The 22,420-nt window shown below is 49.2% G+C and overlaps 8 protein-coding genes across 8 annotated transcripts; 3 read left to right on the forward strand and 5 right to left on the reverse strand.

The window, feature by feature from the left end:
- Positions 1-307: 307 nt before the first annotated feature.
- Positions 308-959, forward strand: HD556DRAFT_1308349 (uncharacterized protein; the record flags this gene model as incomplete). The annotated part of the gene is made up of 3 exons (XM_041300128.1): positions 308-424; positions 485-634; positions 690-959. 3 exons carry the CDS (start codon positions 308-310, stop codon positions 957-959), a joined length of 537 nt encoding a protein of 178 aa, XP_041160182.1.
- Positions 960-1,082: 123 nt separating this feature from the next.
- On the reverse strand, positions 1,083-1,715 carry HD556DRAFT_1308350 (tubulin binding cofactor A-domain-containing protein; the record flags this gene model as incomplete). The annotated part of the gene is made up of 4 exons (XM_041300129.1): positions 1,083-1,166; positions 1,232-1,318; positions 1,388-1,622; positions 1,648-1,715. The coding sequence occupies 4 exons, from the start codon at positions 1,713-1,715 to the stop codon at positions 1,083-1,085; spliced, it is 474 nt and encodes a 157-aa protein (XP_041160183.1).
- Positions 1,716-1,863: 148 nt separating this feature from the next.
- On the reverse strand, positions 1,864-2,994 carry HD556DRAFT_451067 (uncharacterized protein). The gene is made up of 3 exons (XM_041310634.1): positions 2,791-2,994; positions 1,922-2,665; positions 1,864-1,865 (listed from the first exon to the last, which is right to left on the reverse strand). The coding sequence occupies exons 1-2, from the start codon at positions 2,823-2,825 to the stop codon at positions 2,182-2,184; spliced, it is 519 nt and encodes a 172-aa protein (XP_041160184.1). The 5' UTR covers positions 2,826-2,994; the 3' UTR covers positions 1,864-1,865; positions 1,922-2,181.
- A 170-nt stretch (positions 2,995-3,164) lies between these two features.
- Positions 3,165-4,161, reverse strand: HD556DRAFT_1237391 (uncharacterized protein; the record flags this gene model as incomplete). The annotated part of the gene is made up of 3 exons (XM_041297892.1): positions 3,165-3,264; positions 3,314-3,968; positions 4,029-4,161. 3 exons carry the CDS (start codon positions 4,159-4,161, stop codon positions 3,165-3,167), a joined length of 888 nt encoding a protein of 295 aa, XP_041160185.1.
- Positions 4,162-9,170: 5,009 nt separating this feature from the next.
- Positions 9,171-10,342, reverse strand: HD556DRAFT_1237511 (uncharacterized protein; the record flags this gene model as incomplete). The annotated part of the gene is made up of 3 exons (XM_041297904.1): positions 9,171-9,442; positions 9,497-10,066; positions 10,153-10,342. 3 exons carry the CDS (start codon positions 10,340-10,342, stop codon positions 9,171-9,173), a joined length of 1,032 nt encoding a protein of 343 aa, XP_041160186.1.
- A 2,617-nt stretch (positions 10,343-12,959) lies between these two features.
- On the forward strand, positions 12,960-17,409 carry HD556DRAFT_1237217 (uncharacterized protein; the record flags this gene model as incomplete). Its single annotated transcript, XM_041297882.1, has 5 exons — positions 12,960-14,243; positions 15,114-15,713; positions 15,768-15,842; positions 15,896-16,050; positions 16,101-17,409. 5 exons carry the CDS (start codon positions 12,960-12,962, stop codon positions 17,407-17,409), a joined length of 3,423 nt encoding a protein of 1,140 aa, XP_041160187.1.
- Positions 17,410-18,119: 710 nt separating this feature from the next.
- Positions 18,120-20,708, reverse strand: HD556DRAFT_1372180 (isocitrate lyase and phosphorylmutase). The gene is made up of 10 exons (XM_041302978.1): positions 20,112-20,708; positions 19,888-20,055; positions 19,568-19,837; positions 19,381-19,511; positions 19,181-19,330; positions 18,906-19,133; positions 18,806-18,848; positions 18,697-18,752; positions 18,536-18,641; positions 18,120-18,479 (listed from the first exon to the last, which is right to left on the reverse strand). Exons 1-10 carry the CDS (start codon positions 20,552-20,554, stop codon positions 18,380-18,382), a joined length of 1,695 nt encoding a protein of 564 aa, XP_041160188.1. The 5' UTR covers positions 20,555-20,708; the 3' UTR covers positions 18,120-18,379.
- A 644-nt stretch (positions 20,709-21,352) lies between these two features.
- Positions 21,353-22,146, forward strand: HD556DRAFT_1443265 (uncharacterized protein; the record flags this gene model as incomplete). Its single annotated transcript, XM_041306575.1, has 2 exons — positions 21,353-22,083; positions 22,113-22,146. 2 exons carry the CDS (start codon positions 21,353-21,355, stop codon positions 22,144-22,146), a joined length of 765 nt encoding a protein of 254 aa, XP_041160189.1.
- Positions 22,147-22,420: the final 274 nt, after the last annotated feature.

Below are 22,420 nucleotides of genomic sequence, written 5' to 3' on the forward strand. Positions count from 1 at the left end.
TCATTCACTTAAGTATAACTTTTCGTCGAGCCCCCTCATTACGCGGTACATGATGTCCCTGGATGATCATTAAAGGGTAGATGTTCTTTGGAGCACCGCGGGTCCTCGCCTCTTCTTGCAGATACGATACACTCTAACCAACGAAAAATCGACGGAGAGACCCTCAGCGCTACAGGGGAACTTTATGTAAATGATACCCCCGTAACTCACTTGAAAACAAATAAGTTGAAACAACTAACTACAGCTAGTACATACTGGCCGCAGTACTTGCGTTATTAGTAGCACCAATACAAGGTTCTTTTTCCTCATGGCACATCGCCAAGAACCACCGCCCGTCCAAGAGAACGATCCATCTGAGATCGATCCCATATGGACATCAAGCCGTACAGCACGTCAGACTTATGCCTTGGGTGAAGTCGAAAAAGTAAGCCGTAACGCGCACCGCATGGAGGGCGCACCGCTCACAATCACCCCCCGCTACTAGGACATAACCCGTCTCCTATCCCTCGCAGCGTCATCCGTCTCGCTACTCACTCTCCCCCAGACGGATGAGCCCGATGACAACCTCCCTCAGGGGGAAGAGCGCTCAGAGCAATTCGTTCTAGAAGTGAGCGAGTACTTTGAACGGCTAGACGTCAGTCAACTTCTCATCGCACATCTCAGAAAAAATCTCAACTCAATTTCCGCAGTCAATTCAAGTAGCCATTCGCTCTTCACTGGCTCACATACGCCAGTCACGAATCGCACCATCCGCAATCACAGCTCCCCCTCTTGGATTTGTTCCCCCTTCACTTGGTGTCGGTCTTCCAAGAGCTACAGGGACCAGAGGTCTGCAAGAAGAGCGCACTGATCGAGATGCATGGGTAGGCATCCTCGACGCCCTCACACGCCTCAAAGCGTCACAACAGCACGAACAACTACTAGTACACACTTCCCCACACCACGCAATGAATACATGAGTCCAACTAAACTATAACGAGCTGGACGTCTATGCCGAGACCTTCGAATCCAAGTGTCTAATATAATGCAATCAAAAGTCAGGTTCATACCATCGCGTGATTTTCCAGGTTTACAGCCGAAACTTACACGCTCGCCTCCTCCAGTGCTTCCTCGGCATGCAGGAGCTCGACATCTTCCGCAAACTCAGGTTGGGACTTGACTCGTAGCTTCCAAAAGACGCGGACATCAGGGGTAACGCAAGGCAAAGTTAGAAAACGACCGAAATACGCACGACAAGTTCTCGTAGATCTTGTACCGCCTTGCCTAGACGGTTATCAGAATCCTTGATCATCCTGTGTGACTCTTCCAATATCCTTTTCTGATCGGCGTATTGTCATAAACATGAGCTTCAGCTGGTGATGAATGTAAAATGACTTTTGTCACGCACGGCACTTTTCAAGTCCCACTCTTCAGCTTTATTGGCGATAAGCTTATCGAACGTCCGCTGTTGCTCCTCTGCTTCTTTTGCATACAGGATGTGTTCCTTCAAAAGCCTGAGAAATACTGTCAGCGCTCTGTGACGCCAGAGTCGCGCTATTCTTGCCTTTTCGACACGCCAGACTTGATATTCAGCTGGCGGTGAATGGCCGGCTTGTTTGACATCGTAGTTGGAGTAGTATAGTCTGACTAATTATAATGACGAGGAACTCAAAAGGCCTTATCGTTGCATCCAGATCGACCTCATCGATAAGGCCATAGCTACCGCCGACCATCATTTCAACTCAACCGCAGATCTGGAAAGACAAGCAGCAGTCGATCGAATTCTTTCCTCATTCACTATTCTCCCACATCTTGCCATCCTTTCAGAAATTCTGTTCAGAAAAGCGGAAACATCGATTCATTGCTTGAGATATAGTATGACAATTCTACATAAATGCAGTACAGCTCGCGCTCGCCAGTGCAAGGCAAGTACAACTAATACCTACAAGAAGCTTGACGGAGAATCGATAATGATAGCGCGTGTAGAAATAGCGACAATGAGACATGATAGCGGGGGCGAGTAACAATGTGTGATATGCGGCGATGTGAACCAGAGCGTGAGGATAATCGAAATGTCAGGAATGTCGACGACCGGTGCATCCAAACCCGCAAGCGGGAGTGAACAGAACGTCAAGAACTGCAACAATGACCAACTCCTAGATCGCCGTATGCATCGGGCGCTCAAATCCTCCTCAATGCACGCTACACTTGACTGGCAAATGAGGTACAGAGGATGACGAACTGCTCTGAGGCATGGAAATGTCGAAGTGGAAAATGTAGGCGGTGCTCGTAAACAACCTTCAAAAACAAAAAAACTCCGCTGCGCCAACCACAATTGCTGCACTTGCACACAGACATGCAATGCTGTGGTCGCCATGTGTTATCCGCGAGATAGCTTGATGATCTCGCGAAAAGGGTAGGGTCACGAAATAAACGGTGATCAGTCACCGGATCATGACAAAAGGTGATAAGTAGGATGATAATAAAACATGCCGTGCGTGCTAGATGCGGAATAGTCTTCGTAGAGGACGGAAATGAATAGCTACGTAAGAAACACCCATTCCAGAAAGGCAAGGATGCCCGTGAGAGTGTTGCCACTGATGATGCGCCTGTGTATCGGCGTGCACGAGGCACGTACCACAATGAAGTGGTCGTTCGTCTCAGTGCGAGAAGGATGAAATGGAACGGAAGGGGGGAACAGAGGATGGCGTGATAACAAGAAGCTCACGCAGATGCGGCGAAGCGTGCACACCACTTGGGTGTAGCTGCCTCAAGCTGCCCTGCGGTCTTGTGTCGTATCGTATTCTCCACACATCATCCGGATCCAGTCGGTATCCAATCTTCATCGTCAGGGTTTCCTACTCGTCGATGCATAGCAGTCGACGTACGAGCGGCGCAAGCGCCACTACGCGATCCTAAACCTGTCCGAAAATGAATAGAACGTCACTAGGACGTCCAAAACGCTATCCATGCAACGCAGGAAGACATAACAATGCGTATGAAGTTCATGACCAGTGCAAAAATAAAAAAATGCGTGCTAAGTGTCCGTTGAGTGTGCGTAAAACCTGTAGTCCGGCGACAGGCATTCCAGTGTCGTATGATCATGTGAATAAACAATGCTGATAATGTAAACCGACGGTGCTTTTTTCATGGATGTTTCGAGCGAGCCCATGTCAGCACAGCAATCAGAAATTTGACTGTGATTGCTGAGATACTGCTGCGACTGCGGCGGCAGCAGCGGCGTGGCGTTGCTCAGCGGTGCCGAGCATCAACGCCTCATTGACACTAAACATAAGGTTAGATAGTACTAAAGCAGCGGCAATAAGTAACTTACGAGCGAAGTCGCTGTACTTCGGCCTCAGCCTGTTGGAGTCTCGTCTGGAGTTGTTGAGCGGTCATCTCGAGGTACTTGACGTGAGTCGTAGCGCGGTCTAGGAGCGAGACCTTGCTAGACTTCTGGTTGGAGACCGGAAGAGCATCCTTGAGTCTGCGGTAACCGTCCCGAAGTTCATCACGACGCCTCTGCTCTGACTCGATGCGTTGACGACGAATCGTCTCGCGGCGCATGTCAGTGCTGGCGTTAGCAGGGATGGAGGGCTGGAAGTCATCATCCTCATCATCAGAGTCGTCATTCCTTGACTTTCTCCGCGTAGCCTTGGTGGCAGAGCGCGTGGTAGGCGCCGCAATGGGGTTGAAGCGGTGCGACCGCGGCACGGCAGCGGAGTAAGGAACAGAGTGCACGGAGGAAGGGGAGTGAGTCCCGCTTCCACGGCTACGCCGGCCTGAAGTAAGGCCGTCCGACGAGAGCTCACCAGCGCTGAGAGAGTACACAGCGGGAGGCGAGATGCCGTTGTCGGGGGGCGTGTAGGGGCGCCCTGGCGAAGCAGTCGTGTACGACGTGCTCGAAGAGTAAGAGTACTCGCCGATTGAGTTGGTAAGGTTCAACGAGTTGAAGTCCAAGCGAGGGGACGAAGACGAGGGTCCAGGGACTAAAAATAGAATACGATTAATTGTTGTACTCGTGGGAACATGAGTCATTCAATACTAACGGGACATCGTGGAGACCCCATAGGGGGACTGGGGGTACTGCAAGTACGGCTCGAGGTTGGCAATCGAGTCATAAGCAAATGGGGTATCCATGAAGTTGGGGCTCCGGGGGTGCTCGAGAAGAGTTGATTCCATTGCTGATTGAAACTAAAAAAAAAAGCGATGTGTCGGTGTACGGAAGGCGGGTGCTTGCACTGCAGCTAGGTAAAGATGATCGTCAAAATAAGCTGACACTTGAAATATGCTGGGACTATGATATTGGGTTTGAACAAAAGGACTACAAAGAATAATAAGGACAAGAACGTACCGGAGCCGACTGCACAATAGAACAACAGAGCTGAAGAAAGAAAGAAAAAAGTCGGAGCTGGAGAACAGGAAGGTAGTCGGAATATGAGGATTTGAAGAAAAAGAAGGGGATGAGGAGACTTGTTAGTTTTTTGATTCCGTCTAAATATCCCTGGCACAAATGGCTTGGGATGACTATTTTAGGAATGTAAATCTCACGTTACCGATTTAGAGGGTATGGTATTCCCGCTGTGCCTCGTGTTTGTGCCTTCAACCCTTCATGGCCAAAAATGACTTCGGGATTTCTAGTCCCTGTCTTCTTCTCTCTAGAGCGGTTCCTATCTTTTCACAAACGGGGCTTTCATTGACACGCATCTCTTCCCACTCAAGTCTCCTTAGTCTAGTAATTACTGCCTCATTGCCCGGATCCTTTCCTGAGCCAATCCTAACGCGGCCAGCCCCCACTTGCCATCAGATCATCAATTCCAAATCAGCTACAACCCGCTCTCCATTTTGTCCGTAATTTGTATCATCCATTTCCTTCCATTGCTAAATTGTCATGTCATCTCCATTCTTTCACTTCTTGCCCATTACCCAACCCTTTCTCCGAGCGCCAGTCACGCTCACCCTAGACTAACTCATGATCGTCTAGCCCATTTACCACCCATAGCGTTCTTCATGTCGCTTCCTACGATTCCTCTGGGTTCGATTCTAGTCCCCCCAGAACTCCAAGTCCCGATCATACCGTTCGCAACCCTGATGCGTTGCATTATTATCTTGCTGTGCCCGCCGCGCCGCGGCTCGGCCAACTTATAATGCCCTGCCTGGCCGGTGACACCATAATCTAGATCCGGCTAGCCAAGTAAGGGCGCTCTCCGGTGACCCTAGCAGCCGCCCGCGTTATCGAATCGATATCTGTGATTTTGCTTCAGTCTGTCCTCAAATTCGGTTCAATCTTTTTTTTCTCAACATGAGGACAAACTTCACAACGTTTCGTTCATCCCCCCGCTACTCGCGCTAAACCTTATAAATTTCGATCCATATCCATGCTCCGATCATCAGTGACACTTTTCTCGGCAACCACTGGTATAATTTAATATGTGCTGTCATGCAAAGCTAGTTTTGAATTCACCCACTTGTGACTGATCACATGAGCCTCGGAAGGTCTCCTGTGTAATTGTGATCACCCAGCCGATGTAAACGCACTATTGAAACGCTTTTTCTCTAGGGCTTAAGGCGTTGGTAAACGCCACGAAGCAATGTCGTCATCTCAATCTTCCCTGATAGTATCGCGGCCGTAAGTCAGAACCTTCATCGTAAAATGACACCACAAGACAATTACCCCCTTTCATGTCCATAAGGCGCAGTTATTATATTCCAGTGGTGTTACGCCGTGGGTCCATGTTTGGTATGTGTCTGTGTATTTGGAATACCTTGTCTACAGCCGAGCGCGCGTTCTATTTTAGATAGTCCAGAGAATAGTGCGGGCCTTTCCCGCCAATCAGTGGGCTCGCATCAGATCTGACGAATCCAGTATTAACGTACGAGTTGTTCCAAGTGAATAGATGCGTGATGCGTGACTTGAGAATGGAGGATGATCAATCAACATCAGATGACGTTAGCGAGGGGACGTAATTAGACTTTAAGCAAAAACACGCACCAGAGGCGATGCCTGCTTCACTTACACAGCTGTCAGGTCCGACCGTCTCGCACAGACCTAGAGGGCACGACCACAGTTGTGCACTAACGGACCAATGCGATAGAAGAATTTCGTTACAGCGGCATTCATATCCCAGTAGATGGCTAAACCCTGCATGAAACCTCTACCGTGTGGAACGGATGAGTGGGAAACCTTTCAACTGATCACAAGAACACAGCCGCGAAGTAGGAAGCATGTATGTGCACATGGATATTCCGGGTGGACCAAGAGACGGCCGGATGAGTTCGCAGAGAACAAGCAGAGTTCAATATGTCCACTTGTGCCAAGAAAGAAGCACAAAAGTGGTCACGCATTCCAGTGCATCATTCCACGACGCCTAGACTTTCCTCGGATCGGAGGATTGTGAAGTCTTCGCTCGCCGGGGATCTACAAACAGCTTCGCCCGCGTATGTAGTACTACAGAGACCCCGCCGCTTATCATGAAAGCAAGAAGCAAAGTTGAGGTGAAAATAGGAACGCCGTAAGCAAAGCGCATCAGCTGCGAGGCCCCTGCAAAAAGAATCGATAAGACTGTAGCATCAGCCTATCAGGAAGCCTCGTTGTGGGTGAACGAAAACCATGTAGGATCGACGGTTAAAATTGCTGATTCTAGTGCACGGAGAAAAGTAAGCGATTAGTTTCATGAGTAGAACTTATCGTGGGCCGTATCAAGCCTTGTGATTCCGTTCCATTCTGGAAGCATTGAACAAACAATGGCGATATGAAGGCAAGGCCCCTAGATCGGTAGTTTACTATATCGCAGATTGAGCGCAGTCGAGAGTGTCCAGTCACAAGTCAGAACCGCAAATCAGTTCCTCGCTGTGTTCATAGCAAATAGATGGAGTTGTGGAAGAGCTAGCGTATTGCGTTTCGGGGAAAGCTGTGGAGCCTCGTCGAGTATTCGGGTGGAACCAACTGAAACGCAAGCGTGATGGTAAGCGAGTGACGGCCTTCTTGTCACGAGCGTGATAACCAACTTGCCTTGCCCCCGCAATGCCCCCGCGTCACTTTCAGCTTGAGAGATCGCCTTTCCGATTTGTTTAACAACACGAGGAGATCTGACCTGATCATCCTAGCAGGAAAGGTGATATCCACCCTACTCATGGGTATGTGATGCGGGCTCAATATTCAATCGTCATCACTGCAGGCTTGGACCATCTCGTTAAAAGCACTCGGTCTCACGATCCAATACATTTGCATAACGGCGTGTTTCAAAACTCTACTTTGCTGAACTTTGTATAGAGTGCGCGCTATCCTGGTCGAAGCAATCTCAGCTTCACATTAGTTTTCAAGTCCGCTGCGCGTTGCACAAGTTCTTGTGATCCCTCTAGATCTATACCCAAAGGATCCTGATCATCTACTCGTCGATATGGACAACTCCTCTTGACTATATAACGTTTTACACTGATCAGGATGTCTTGCGTCACCCTTTCACGTCTATGAAAAAAATAAACATCCGTTCTCTCTGCGCTCAATGGAACTGCCGATAGAACTTCCTCACTATCCAGATTCATCTCCGCTGAACTTATCAGACCCCCATTCTGGAAGGAGCCGTCTACCTACTGTTTTTGAGGGTGCTTCTCTCAATCGGCGATAGTTTTAAGATTCGGAACCGGTGGAGTTCCTCCTCGAGTTTCGGCGTCGAGGACTGCATTTTCTTAGCTCCATTCTATGGGGATAGGCTAGCCCTCCGTAGAAATTCAAAAATATTACTTACCATCCGGCAAGTACGCACCGGCAAGTACCACTGTCTCTCTAGCTCCCGGATCATCATGATGCAGCGACTGATATAAATGCATTCGCATCAGTGGAGAAGAACTCCCCATACTAAGAATATGAACTCAGTGTGCCCAATTCTGACGATACCTTATCCGAGGACTCCAGAGTCTATTTGACAGTGGTGTTAGAGCCCCGGCTTCCGGGGATCTTCTTCCTGCAGCCAATCGTGTATTACTAGAATTACGCGAAGTTAGAGGGCATTTCGCTTACTTTCCGCCACATTATATTTATGTGTCCTTGACGTGGAGCTGTGACTAGTAAGTGGGTCAAAAATCCGAGGGTTGTATGGGACCGTGAACAAGCCGGAGCCTCCGACGCTGCCGGTATCCCGACAAATATACATGTTATGATTGTCTGGATGTTCATCGAACGATCAAGTCTGAGATCGGTCGATCGTACTATTTTGCCCTTGGTCGAGGTCTGGACTAGCCCTTGTACAAGAATGAGGACGATAGAATGATATAGAAAAACAGAAAGGCGTAAGGCGTTGAACAAACTACTGTACTGACTACAGATGATAGATCATATCTTCGGGGGCTGTTCTACAACTTCCTTCGGTAGGCACCTTTTTGCTCCAACCCTCTCCTAGAGAGGGTACCCGCGGCAGCAACAGCTTTCATCAAGAAAGCCCTAGATTAAATCCGTTCGCATCAACCAAAGAGACAGTTGACCATCAGGTCCAAAAGTGCTTCGGCGAGCGGGTCATATAATTTTGGTGTGCCCTTTCCGTCGGTTCCCGTCGAGTGAGTTCGTGCAGTATTCGTCAAGAATGAGTTCGTTCAGTCGTGGTGAATTTCGTATCCTGCGGTCTTAGCAAGCCGCACCTATGATGTGTAATGGCGGGCAGGTGTGTAGACGCGTTACGTATGAGTGAGTGATAGGTGATGGATGAATAGGTAGTTAGATGCAGTCGTGAGAAGAGTGCAATACATGTTAGTGATAGAATGGGATGAGTGGCCCGAATACTTGGCGGTTGGGGATTAAGCTTTGAGGAAGCGACAGTCCGCTGGGGACTAGAGCATCCACGAGGTGATGTGAGGTGGAGACACGGTCTCAAACGCCTATCGATCAACGAGACTAAGCACGATTGGGGTAATCAAGCGCTTCCTCGGATCGAGAGGGGCGAGAATTCGTATCGATCCTGCAACATCAAGTTGTATGGGAGCTCGAAGGAGGGCGGATTGACGATAGTACTGCGCATAGCGCAGAAAACGTCACCAGCGCCTACTCCTCGACCTGCCTCGTCCAAAGCTAGACTTCTCCCACCGCTGAGCCGCAAAACACGAATAAGAAATACATGATGTGCAGTGAAACAAGATGCGGAAAATGGTGAAAATGGATGGCAGCAGCGTCCGTTGAAAATGGCGCAAACCACAGCATCTCAGTAATCCGAGGCAGGACTGCGCGAATCCTCTCGCGGGGGCTGTTGGCCTTGAACATGAGCGAGAGAATGATTTTGCATTCCAGGCTCGGGGGGAGGCGACAACGGTCGAGCATCAACGCCATGGATATTTCCTGGCGAAGGGGAGCTGCTAGTGCCAAGCGAGATTTTCTCGTTGACGGCACGAAGGCGTTGCACCTCCTGCTCCAGCACAATAAGACGAGCCTGCATATCTTGTGTCTGTTTGTCCAGAAAGATGATATGATTGGTAGCTAAACGCCACAGTGTCAACATCCGGTGGCGAAGATTATCATTGATCGTCTTACCTCGCTCGAGTAGCGACACCTTGCTACTCTTCTGGTTAGAAACAGGTAAGACGTCCTTCAATTTGGCATAGCCATCGCGTAATTCGTCTCTACGCCTTTGCTCAGCCTCGATGCGCTGTCTGCGTGTTGCCTCCTTTCTGGTGTGAGCCAAGTTCTCTACGTATGTAGCGCCCATGTTGTCTTCGTCGTCTGAGTCGTTTAAGGAACGAGCACGGCCACGACGCCCAGAAGAACTAGTGGTAGGGGAAGGGGTGGGGTTGTAGCGAAGAGATTGGCGATGAACTAAACTAGGTCCACGGGATGACGATGGGGAGCCTGTCCCGCTGCTGTTTCTCGAATGGTGGTGGTAAAGGCCGTCCGCTGATGTGTCAGATCCTGAAATGGGTGGGGACAAAGGATCGTACATGTGAGGTGAGGGCGGAGGGGGTGAGCCAGCAGGCAGATTCATTGACACATGTTGTGGCGATGAGGTATACACGGGTGGCGGATATTGATGCGTTTGATGCGTGGGCATGAGGCTAAGATTATGGAACTGCAGGCCTTGATGCAAGTCTGGCGCAGATAGATGGCCTACAAAGAATCAAGAACATGAGCACATTATCAGATCAACATGTGTTTAAGGTGAGTTTTGGCCTCGAGGATGAAAAAGTACCCACGAGGATGATGAGGGTTAGGATGCTGCACGACAGGAAAAGACTGCTGGTGCTGCATCGCGTGGTGGTTGTACGCGAGGCTGTAAGATGATTCTTGCTCGGCTGGATAGAATGCATAAGGACTTGCATGTCCGAGATTTTGGTTGTGATCATCGGTTATGTGCTGCTGGTGCTGGTGCTGGTGTTGATCCATTGGACTGCTGTGAAAAATTCGTGGATGGGTCGTGGTACAAAATGAAAACTTGTAGCGCGCAAGTTTATCGTGAACTAAAAAGTAAAAAAGAGAAGAAAAGGAGGAAGCTAAGAATCAAGTAACAATGGTCACCGGTCACCCCCAAAGTCTCCAGAAAGCGATCTCCTTCGCTAGCAAGCTACGGAACCAAACCGTTCATAATAATTCGGGCGCTTATTCTATCGCATCCACCAGCTCCCCTGTTTGCCCTTTGTTTGCACACCATGGAGAACAATGCAGCTCCAGTATAGAGAACAAAAAATTATTCAGGTCCTACATCCCTCCCCCTCTCCTCCCTATTGTACCTAGAGTTCACCCAAACACCACTCTCGGCCCAATCCAAGCTGCCGGCACCGCTATGTATTTTTACCATGCCTCGAGGCTACCGTGTGGCACGTATATTCAATCACTGGCTGGATCTAAAAAGACGGAACATGCTGCACCCAACTACGATTGCACATCAGCTGAGTCCACAGTGAACTTCTACAATATTTTGAAGAACGAATTTCACAAATGTTTTTTTTTTCTTTTGATTCCGAATGACTCGGTTGTGGTGGAACGGCTGCCGACCCTCCGATCGTTCCTATCGATGGAAAGTCGATAATGAATTGATAGACAGCAACACTTCCGCCGATATTTCAACACCCCTTCATTTCCGGTTATATGGAGTTACTCGTTCGTGGACTAGGTCACCTGCTAAACACATCAGGGTTCTGGTGATTCTTGAGCGTCAACGTGGACTGTCGAGTCGTTAGAATGATGTCGAAAATTTCAAGAAATTTGATTGGGGATATTCACACACTAGAAGTCCAGGTACAACTTGATTGTGACTCAAGTATGTGGTCCTGTTAAGTGTTTCCTCAAGATTGAGGCAGATACTTATCATCGTGCCGGGAGTAAGGGATTGCAAATGGACGGCTATTCTCCCGTATTTGAAGGTCGGCCATGGGAAATCACTGTCTTGTTAGGAGTGATATACCATCGCCGCATGAAGAATTGCAAGTTACCTCCACTACTCTGCGTCTGTTCTGCGATGGAGATTGTCAGACTTCGTAGTAGAATTGCAGGGTTCTCGAGTGTCCGTTCGTCGGGTCCAGCAACAAATAGAGTCGCATCTGTTGATAGCGTCCATATTCGAAAGAAAAATTGTTTGCAAATTCGAGCACCGTAAGAGATAACTTGCTGGACGTCCATCGCGACACTGTTCGCACCTCCATCGCTCGAACGGAGTGCTTTTGGAATCTGATGACGACTTTCTTGCATACGCAAATTTATGCGTCCAATCGAGAAGAATATAGCTTACTAGTAAACCAAGATTAAGATCGTACTTCAGGTACAGCGTAACAGAGCTAAGTTAATGTGCGCTTCGTTGTTCCGTCTGAGCGTGCCCCTAAAAGCATCAGCACAGAAGAACTCAGAACCATACCACCGGTCCATTCTACGGGAAAACGGCCGTCTCCCTTCCAGAAGAGCAGTCAAATGATCCATGTGAGCGGCTGGTTAGGGACGAGGATGACCCTGATGTTAGGGGATGGCGATGCGGCGGCTGCTGTGGCGGAGGAAGACGAGCATTGGATAGAAGTAGTATCAGCCTATCTTGCTTCTGCATATAGTTTCTTCGCCACTGGCATATGAGTGTGGGCGTACGCGACACAGTCACGCATAGCTGTGGACGTGAGATTGTTCTGGGAGCCATACTGGTCATTCTCATTGGTCACAATCGAGTAGATGGTATGAAAAATCACGGCTGCCATGTAGAACTTCTGCTTCCGAATGAAGTGTCTTTGACTGGTGCGCTGGTATCACCAGTTCAATATTGCCTTGTGACATCATGATTGAGTGAGTTGCAGGCGCGTGCTGTCCTGTCCAAATGTTACCAAGTCAGTTTCGATTAAACGAATACCCACAAACAATAGTTACCGGTTGGTGCTGATACGCTGGAATAACCTGCACCTGTATTTGGCGTGGATGGATTATTGTTAGCGTGCAGTTCAGGTTGAACTGAGCGAGCACAAGCGGGGCCCGCTCTTAAGTGTCCTCAAGAATGGGGGAATGTATCGCTGAGATGTTATTGTGGGTGCTATGCGGCCTGGTATATTGGTATATACTTTAGAAGAATCTTTGCCCTTGTCGGCATTGAGCATATAGTCAACTTCGCAAACGCTGAATACAAAAAGATCTCCAAGTAGAAATTGTTTCTCACAGTTGTCAATGGAAAGTTTGCAAAGCTTTAAGCGTGCCCCATGTAGTGTACCCTCCGAGTCTTAAAGTTTGTTTTAAGGCCTTAAGGTACGACTAGCCTTGACCTTGAGCGAGGTGGCCGACAAAGGACTCTTATTTTATGAATTCTCCTGGAATAGTCACGCCAATGTTCGTTCATATATTTCTGAACTCCAAGACCGCCTTGCTGACCCTGCGTATGATGATGGGTTCAGAACACAATCACCTAGGTTAACGTTGCTGATTCCAACACCGCTCAGTGTGACACCCAAGGACCAATTTACTCTCTTTGCCTCGTGCTGAGCTGCCTGGCCAGGAGGTCTAACCAGTCGACACCACTTCTTGTCAGTCGAAAGTCATGACAACAGAACATTCTCATGTCTCTGGAAACCCATATAGTCTTCAGCCGGGGCAGTGGGCTCCGCCTCGTGCACCTTTACCCCCGCATCGTCTTGCGAAGATCGCTAATGCCCTGGGAGTCTCTATACCTTCTCCCGCAGGACCTAATTCTTCATCTTCATACTTGTCTGCTTCCTTTCCTGGTGCATCTCCCACCATAAGTCATACTGATCTTCCCTGGCGCGTGACGACACCGTCTACTGCATCTACTCATCATGTTGGATCATTTGCGTCTTCATCTCAGTCCAAGTTCCTGCTCCATATCATACCACCTCTTCACCTCCTTCACGACTTCGATGCGTCCGACCCATTGGAGCCTGCGCCTCCTCCTAATGCATCAGGGTATCACACACAGTTCCGACGCGGCACCCTCGTCTCTCTGCAGCCCTCGCTGCATGCGCAACTTAATGCAATTGCCAAAGAATACGCATTACCTAGCACAATCGGCCTCATCCTGTACCTTATTACCACTTCCCCACAGAGCCGCCAGAACAGTCCGATGCCTTATGCCACCCCTAATTCAGGAAACGAGGACGCAGAGGAACCAGGTCCACGCATCTCCGAAGAAATCTGGAAACATATCTGGGGTCGGGTTCTGAAAGCTGAGCGTGAAGAATCTCTCGCACTTTCGCGGGGACAAGGCTCTAGTCCGTTTGGTCTGGGCCAGCCCAACTTACGCCCTTTGGTCACCCCCACACGGACGGAAACGCCGCAACCGCAACCTATCACGTACCCAATTACTCCATCGTCTACCACGTCTTCAGTATCCGATCTTCGGTCTCACTCTAAATCTACCCCTCTATCATCCTCATCACTGACACACTCAGAACCAGATACCCCAGATACCTCCCATTCTTCTGATCACGACATACTTGGCATTGGCCTCCCAGGTCTTAATTCACCCTCTATAATACCTATACTTGCGAAAGTGGAGTTCGATATTGATCGACGGAGAGCAGCGTGGTACGAGCCATGGTTGCGTGGCCGTCGAATGACCCATGCTAAACGTGCCGAGAGTCGTCAAAGTAATCAATCACATTCTCAACCACATGCGGAAGGAGATGGGGATGAGAAACGTGTGCCATTCGATCTAAAATTAGTGGAGAGGATGCAGAATGCAAGCTCTGTGCCCAGCTTTACTGCGTCACTGTCTTCAAGGGAGGAGGGTGGCACTGGTTGGTATGCACCCCTGCCAGATCATACGGACGAACCACTTGAAGAAGACACAACAAGGGAAGAGGGTGTCACTGCTCCCCTGTTGGACTCTACGGATGAAGCAATTGAAGAAGACACAACCATGGAGGAGGGCGGCACTGGTGGGTATGCTCCCTTGTCAGGTTCCACCGAACCAATTGAAGAAGGTACGGCAATGGAGGAGAGCAGCACTAGTGGGTATGCTCCCCTCTCAGATTCGAAGGACGAACCAATTGAAGAAGGCACGACAATGGAGGAGAGCGGCACTGGTGGGTATGCTCCCCTGTTAGATCATACGGACGAACCACTTGAAGAAGACACAACAAGGGAAGAGGGTGTCACTGCTCCCCTGTCGGACTCTACGGATGAAGCAATTGAAGAAGACACAACCATGGAGGAGGGCGGCACTGGTGGGTATGCTCCCTTGTCGTGTTCCACCGAACCAATTGAAGAAGGCACGACAATGGAAAAAAGCGGCACTAGTGGGTATGCTCCCTTGTCGGGTTCCACCGAACCAATTGAAGAAGGCACGGCAATGGAGGAGGGCAGCACTAGTGGGTATGCTCCCCTGTCAGATTCGACGGACGAACCAATTGAAGAAGGCACGACAATGGGGGAGAGCGGCACTAGTGGGTATGCTCCCCTGTCAGATTCGACGGACGAACCAATTGAAGAAGGCACAACAATTGAGGAGAACGGCGCTGGTGGGTATACTCCCCTGTCAGATTCCACGGACGAAGCAGTTGAAGAAGACACAGCAATGGAGGAGAGCGGTACTGGTGGGTATACTCCCCTGTCAGATTCCACGGACGAAGCGATTGAAGAAGACACAACAATGGAGGAAGGTGGCCATGGCGGGTATACTCCCCTGCCAGATCCTACGGATAAAGAAGTTGATGAGAACATAACTACATGCGAGACTGACATCTGTCATCATGATCCTCTTGTGGACATCTTCGGCAGTGATGCAGACACCTGGGCTGAGATGCGCACTGAATCGCAGGGCAATCAGTCCGAGGTCAATCCAAATATAGTCGAGCTTGCATTGGATGTATCCTCAATCACTGCCATGCCTGAACAGGAACAAGCGGGAGATGAGGTGGATGATCCGCAAGAGGTTTGGGATATCATGCGCAGGATGTCAAAGCCCACGTTGACCTTGTCGATACCATCTTCACCGAGCTCGCAGCAACTGTCGTCACCCCCCGCAGGAAGTGCTAAGAAATCACCTCCCCATCCTTTAGTCCTTGCTCCCAACGACACAAGAAATAGCCTCGTCCTGCATACTGGACCGAGCCCGATCCTATCATTCTCCAGTAGGGATGACAGTACGAATCCGCCTTATGAGCATGCAAGTTCAAGAGGGACGCCGGTCGAGGATGAGACAGGTGACGATGATGAAGTCTCTCTGGACATGGACCAAGAATATATGCGATCACGGAGTCCTGAAGAAAAGCGCGGCGGCGCAGTTTTTGAGGACCTCAATCTTGGTTTAGATCTGGGAGATGAAGACGAAGAAGTGCGTTTCCGCTGTCAGTCCTATGGCTTGCCAGTGAACTAACTCTATTCGTAGTACGACGAGAATGATCCGAATGATCAACGCAGAAGCCAATATCTCATGAGAGCCAAACTTGACGAGATTGAACGGGTATGCAAGTAATACATGTGCTCATCTCGTGATTCTGACATCTGGGAAACTAGACTTTGGCACAGTTTTCTCCGAGACACATCAAAACGGATGACTTGGACCAAGATATTACGATAACTCATGCCCGAACGAAGTCGCTTCTCGCACTTCATGCAGAAGGAACTTCGAAATTATCGGTTGATCGTACACGTGACTTTCAGGCGACAGGGTGAGTTCAATTTCAACTGTCCATAGTTTTTCGGCTTAAGAAAGCCTCAGAAACTCTATCGATCATGCCGATGCAAGCGACAAATCGTGGCCTGCTATCTCCTACTCATCTATCACTAATAATTCATCACAATCTCCAAGCTCCCAATCACATCGGCCTTCAAATCTCAGTCCGTCACCACCTCAGCTTGCTATCAACGGTGTGTCAACAGGTGCCCCAAAATCATTCGCTCCACCCTCGCGGTCTTCATCACCAAATACTCTCTCCACAGAGACCAAGATTCGCAAACGAGATTTGGAGCCGTCCATGTACCCAACACCCTTGCCCCCTTCATTTAGAAGGCTATCGGATACGGCGACTGACTCCCCCATTCCGTTGTCTCCTGATCCTTTTGGTCGTTACCCCTCTTATCTCGAGTCAGAGGCACACTCCACCCCGACTTATTGGGATCCTGCAACTGGGCAATTCACCAGTATTCCTGTCGAATCCAGACCATCTTTGTCATCTGTGGATGAGGGTTCTGTTGCTTCTACAACACCCTCTAGCCGATTCTCTGCTGATTCAGAAAGTTTCTCGATGGACTCTGTGACTGCAAAAACCTCTACTCCTCTCGTCAGCGTCAAGACTTTCAAGAGACTTTGGCGTAGAAGCAAGTCTGCGTCAGTGTCGGCTCAGCAACCTCCCACGCCAAATCGAACTTCGTTCCAGGGATTTGTACCGCCTTCTTCATCGTTGCATGATCAACTCGGGCCGCCCCCACCGCTGCAAAAAGGATTGCCTCCTGTGCCCGCAACAGCTATGCCACGAACACCCACACGACCATCGTCTCCAACAACTCCTTCGTCGGAAAAGACCAGCGTTCGTAAATCGATTCTCAAGACCTGGAAATCAGTATCAGGCTCCACAGCCTCTTCCAGTGCTCCTTCAGAACCAAGGCGAGATACTGAAAGACCTGTGTCTAACGAGACCATAAAGCCTCGGAGGCCGAGCGTCTTGGATGCTGGGATACCCCCAACCCCGAAACTTGCTGAGCAATATCTGCCTTCAAATCACGCCCGAACGGGCAGTGGTATTTTTGAGCGAAGAAGGTCTGTTGGACGATCTAAAATGGGAGCCTCATCGAATCTTTCGACGTCATTTCAAGACTTTGCCCTCCCATCTAGGACGCACTCGCGAACATCGTCGTCCTTACAGCAGACATCTTCACCTCTACCACCCTCAGGTTCTGTATCTCCTGCTCCTCCTCGCCATTCCAAAGTAGATAGCAGTTTTGAATCGGCACAGTATGAGCTAGTGTCCTCCTCGCCCCGCCTATACCCGAACTTGTCTTATCCCTATCAAACACTTGATCAAGATTGACCTTCGTTCTTGGCAGGTAGGGTTTACTTTTTTTTTTTGTCTCACTGTTGCGGTCGTTGCATCATTGCTCTTACTTTTTGCTTTCCCACATCTTTACATTACATATCATCGCTTTGCTTCATTACCATATCTTATTATTACTTTCATTGCATACAATTGGATTCACTTGGGGCGAAACCACGAACTGGACAAGTCTAGCATGGATACATGCTAAGCAATGCATGATACTTGTAGCAGCTGAAATTTTGAAAGCCTAATGCTTCAGATTATTCAAAGCTCAGTGGGAACGCATGTACATTTCTGCAAGCGTGCCGAGTCAAGCTTTTAAGGCAACCTGACTGCGTGAGCACATCTTTCTTGTAAAGTCCTTGTAGCAACCATCAAGTTAGCATCAGCAACGATATCCGAGAAGGCACACTAGTAGATAGGTACACCATTTCAGGGGCATTGTTCTCCATCCCAGCTCCAACAGGATCATCAAATATTGTTGCAAGATATGCCCGGGAAAATATGTATAACCTGAGACTCAGAGCAGGCGGCATCGCGGTACTTGGCCGCTGATGGTTTCTCATTGCATAATAACAGCAGGGTCGCTTCTTAATGTCCCTCGATTTTTCATGGCCGAGTACGCTATTGCGTGGTTCTTTGCAAAATTCGACATTGGATAAATCCAGGTTAGTAGTATCGATTCACAGCACAGCATCTTTTGAGCGTGCCATATGGCATGTGTCTGGAACACTCATCTGAGTCAGAGCGGCGTTGAACGGATGTGTACTTGGCACAAAGTTGCGGCCAAGTCATCAGCGATCTGCATCTCGCGTAAGCTCTTCAAGCAGAAATGACATTGCCATGTAATCAAATATCACTCTTGGTTCTTCGAGGCTGGTATGGGGCTAGAACACTAGTGCCACAAGCAGAAAGTCCAATTAGTATATATCCTTGTGTCTGCACAATACTGATTGGTCAAGGATCAAAAACTATGTTCCGTCGAGTCCTTCCCAATGGCAGACGTGCTTGACGATCCCGCAGATACAGTCTGGATGATCGAATCAAGGTAATTGGCTCCGCTCCTGTATCGTAAGCGTTGACAACATATCGGGAACAGAACTTGGAAAAGGACACAAACCACTTTTGATGGGTGAGAACATCACAGCCGATTTCCTTCTCCTTGCGTTGCACAAGTTCCACATAAGCAAGCATGCCGTCATCCTTGAACCGTGCAGCGAGCTCAGCTGGGTGGATATCCATTGTAAGCGTCGTAGTGTTAGCATTCAGGAGGAAACGTACCGGTAGCAGCAGCATTAGTGTGCAGCCCAGCAAGGGAAATTAGTGGCAAAACAAATCTAGGTTCATCAATGAGGCAGTCACATTCGGGGTAAAATGCCAACTATCGCACCCTTCTTTTCCGAGTTCCCATATAAAGTTCTTGAGATCTGCATCTGCTCAAGCCGTTTGCGCTCTCAGACAAAGAACATTACTGTTGGGGAGTAACGTACCGCTAAACCCTGCCTGCGACCAGTTGAAACTGGGGCTCAGATTGTATACAAACCATTTGCCAGGGTATTTCTCCCGGATCTTTCTCGCAAAGGTTCTGGCCTCCACTAAGTCTGGCTTACCGGTTTCCAGCCACAGCAAGTCTGCGTATGGTGCATACACAAGGGCACGGTCGATGGCTGCCTGAAGGCCACCAGTAGTTCGATAGAAGCCTTCGGGTGTGCGGGGGACTGCCAAAGATGAGTGAACACCTCGAGGCATTGGCAGTCGTACTCACGGTCCCAGTTCCAGTTGATATTCTGGCCAACAGCCTCCCGAGCAATCTGACGTGCTTCAAAGTTTGATTTACCGGCCACTGCCTTCTTGTACTGCTCGAACACGCCGCGTGGGTTGGAAGTACTGCTAGACAATAGCACTCGTTCAACGGCTATGCCGCATGCTCAATGCGGCGAACAAAAGACATTGAGGAATACGTGCCTTGATCGAAAGTGATCAACTCGTTTGATGAATCCCATTCATTCTCGATTCTGGCAGCATCCGCACTGCTTGTGGCTCGCGCAAGAGCTTCACTGAGAGGTTGTCCTTGCGTCGTAGTACCGAGGATGTATCTAAGGTGACGTGTTTTAGATCGATACTTGGTTCTAACTTGAAAATTAGGACTTACGGGTGATCAACAGGATCAATGCTGGTGGAAAGGAGTTTGCCACTTTCAGCATCAGTGCGGCCAATAAGCAGCATCGGAGATAGAAGCATGTCAAGTTGGAAACGGGCCGCGACAAGCCGTGATACATGTGTGCTTGGGGGAACAATAACTTTCCCTGCAAGGTGTCCGCATTTCTTTCCGCCGTGAAGTTGGTCCTCGAAATGTACGGCTGAAGCACCTGACTCCGCAAAGAGCTTTGTGAGTTTCATAACGGCAGAGGTCCCTCCATGGCTAAGACGTTGTGAGTTACATATGAAGACTAAGTAAGGTGCTGTCTTTACCCAGTATCACCGTCCGCAATAATTGGTCGTAAATAGTCGATATACGAAATCTCTGCACGCTTTTCTAGCAATGCGGACATACGTTCATCGTAATGCTTCCGGTCATGAAGTTGCTGCGCACGGAAGAGACGGTGAACTTGGTTTGGTACGGTTGTATAAGGGTAATCTCTAATACGATGTAGATGAGAAGAGCGCGAACATGCACATAATCCGGCGGTCATTACCCGAAATCAGGACCAACTTCATTATTGCCCGTAGTTAGCACTGAGCTTGCAGCCCAACCAGAAACGTATACGACTTGTTGATGCCTTGCCATTTGAGTCATTTGAACGGGGTCAATAGCACCCATGGTAGGCACAGGTTGACCATTAGAAGCTGCCTCAGTGAATAAGGCGAAGAGCTTGTTAGCAAGGAGTGTCGATGGCAGGGGAAGAACAGGCGCGGAACCCTGCTTTAGTGCTACATCATGAGCGGTATAGGGACGGGTGATAGAAGCAAATCGGGGGGAAGAAAAGAAAGCGGAGACGTCTTGAACGCGAGCATCGAAGGTAGCGCTTTGCTCGGCTAATGATGGCGGGTGAAGTGGCAGGGTAGGAACCGAAGACATCGGACGTGACAGGGTCCCTAACCTAAGCACTCTGCCTGTCGGTGGGCGAAGGAGAATCATTCTAACGGATGGTGTCGTGAGGTGAGAACGTTAAGCGCTGACCGTTGTGTTCGGGAGGCCGAAACCTAGATTGAGGTTAGGGTTACGAATGGGGATGCTATCGGCTTAAAGGCACGGTGCTGCGGTTATTCTCTTCTCTGAAGAAACTTCCATCACTTTACTAGACAACCAACTCACTCCAACAGAAGCTGGTTTTAATCTCCTGGCTGCATGACTCCTCAAGCCAATCCAGAATAGTCGATTGAAAAGCGCCCCAAAAGTTCTGACTGGCGAGTCTTTTAGTTCGCGGTCGTCAGGTCTCCTCCATGATAGACTCGGAGAAGCAAGGTATTTCCAGTTGCTGATCTCTGTCTTCGAATCCCTTTCGCCCGAAGTATGATGTAGCCAGTGGTTCCTCCTTGTTCTCCCTCTGACTGGCACATTATGTGTCTAGTTCAAAACACCGTCCTATGATTGGGTGGGAACTTCACACAGTGCAAGTATTGTCTTGTGACCGTGTGTGTGGCGCTTCTACGATGTCGCATCTCGAAGAAGGAGATATGATCCTTTCGTTGGATATTTGTTTTGCGTCCATTCAAATACTTCACCTCATGTCCCTTCCTCGAGGCTTTATATCCGCACACCGAACGCCGCATTTCAACTCGCAAACATAATTGTTCCCCTGGATTTATATTCACCCACCACCACTTGCACCACTTGACTTGATCTCCCATGGAGTCCCCTCCCAGTTGCTTACGAGTCACTCGACTGACACTCATACATGCTGTCCTTGCATATGTATCTCCAGAACTCACTACAATGTCGTGTCTACCTCTTATGCTGCCCATCGAGATCCGCTTTCGTATCCTCACCCATCTACATCTCACACTCTCCGCCTCTTTACTCGGATCGCTCAATCACAGCTTACAGAGCGCCCTCGATGACCTTTGTGATAGCTGTAAAGCCTATAATCTTCACGTCTACGGTCCAAACGTGTCAGACTGGCCTGAAATAAGGGTCACTGGCGGTTGTTGGTGCGCCAAAATCGGAGGGCACCAGCGGCCAGAGATCGCTCGTGCTCGTGATCGGTGGAACTCCGATGCATGCGTCGATGCCAAAATCCGCTCCCCATTAGCTGACTATGATCCGCCGCCCTACTTCATATTTCATTTGCGTCAAGTTGCCGCAACATATCTGTCGACTACCTCACCCTCGCTTTATACGCGTGAAATAGAAGCGATGATAACATCGCGTGCCGGTGCCAAGGAGGTTGATGCTTTAGTCTGGAAGGTCCTGCGACACTTTCAATGCTGCGTCGTTCCTTCAAAAACGAGAGCATGGAAACTAGAAGACGAGCTTTGCATCATTCCCATCTCTGAAAGACCCTCCGAAGGCTCCTCAAATGATGAGATATTGTGCGCTCTCCAGCTTGCTCTAGACCTCAACCGGCACCGCGACTTTGTATCACATTCAAAGCTAAATCCTCGGAATATGATGCTCACTCCCCCCTTAATATCCAATTCCCCTGGTGAGGGCTTCACTTCGTTCCTGTTTGTTGTGATGGCTGATTCATGTTTAGATTCGAGACGCTTATATTCAAATACCAGGTCTAGAAATATCTCACTTATATGTGGTGTCGCCGTGGCCTGTGTGCTATTCAGCATCAGGTATGGTAGTCTGGCTGCCTGGTAGTGATTCATTCCCCTTCACACACTCGCATATTCCATTTCCGCGCACACTTCGACATTCGGCTTCTCCAGGAACATGATGCCTTTTCTGCATTTCTGCAACTCCAGGAAGAGTTCTCCGTCTATACCGCGATCGCCTCTGCCCTGCATTCATTTTAAATTTAGTACCTTTCAATCTGCATGACCATCCACTCTCTGT

Source organism: Suillus plorans, assembly GCF_016647745.1.
Source record: "Suillus plorans strain S12 chromosome Unknown HD556scaffold_28, whole genome shotgun sequence".
NCBI lineage: Eukaryota > Fungi > Basidiomycota > Agaricomycetes > Boletales > Suillaceae > Suillus > Suillus plorans.

Coding starts and splice junctions, on each gene's coding strand:
- HD556DRAFT_451067 (XM_041310634.1), bottom strand. CDS start 2,825: ATGAAGATTGGATACCGACTGGATCCGGATGATGT. Junction 2,666..2,790: donor CGACTGGATCCGGATGATGT/GTGGAGAATACG, acceptor TTCCCCCCTTCC/GTTCCATTTCATCCTTCTCG.
- HD556DRAFT_1372180 (XM_041302978.1), bottom strand. CDS start 20,554: ATGATTCTCCTTCGCCCACCGACAGGCAGAGTGCTTAGGTTAGGGACC. Junction 19,512..19,567: donor ATTGATCCTGTTGATCACCC/GTAAGTCCTAAT, acceptor ACGTCACCTTAG/ATACATCCTCGGTACTACGA. Junction 18,480..18,535: donor GTTCTCACCCATCAAAAGTG/GTTTGTGTCCTT, acceptor CTTACGATACAG/GAGCGGAGCCAATTACCTTG.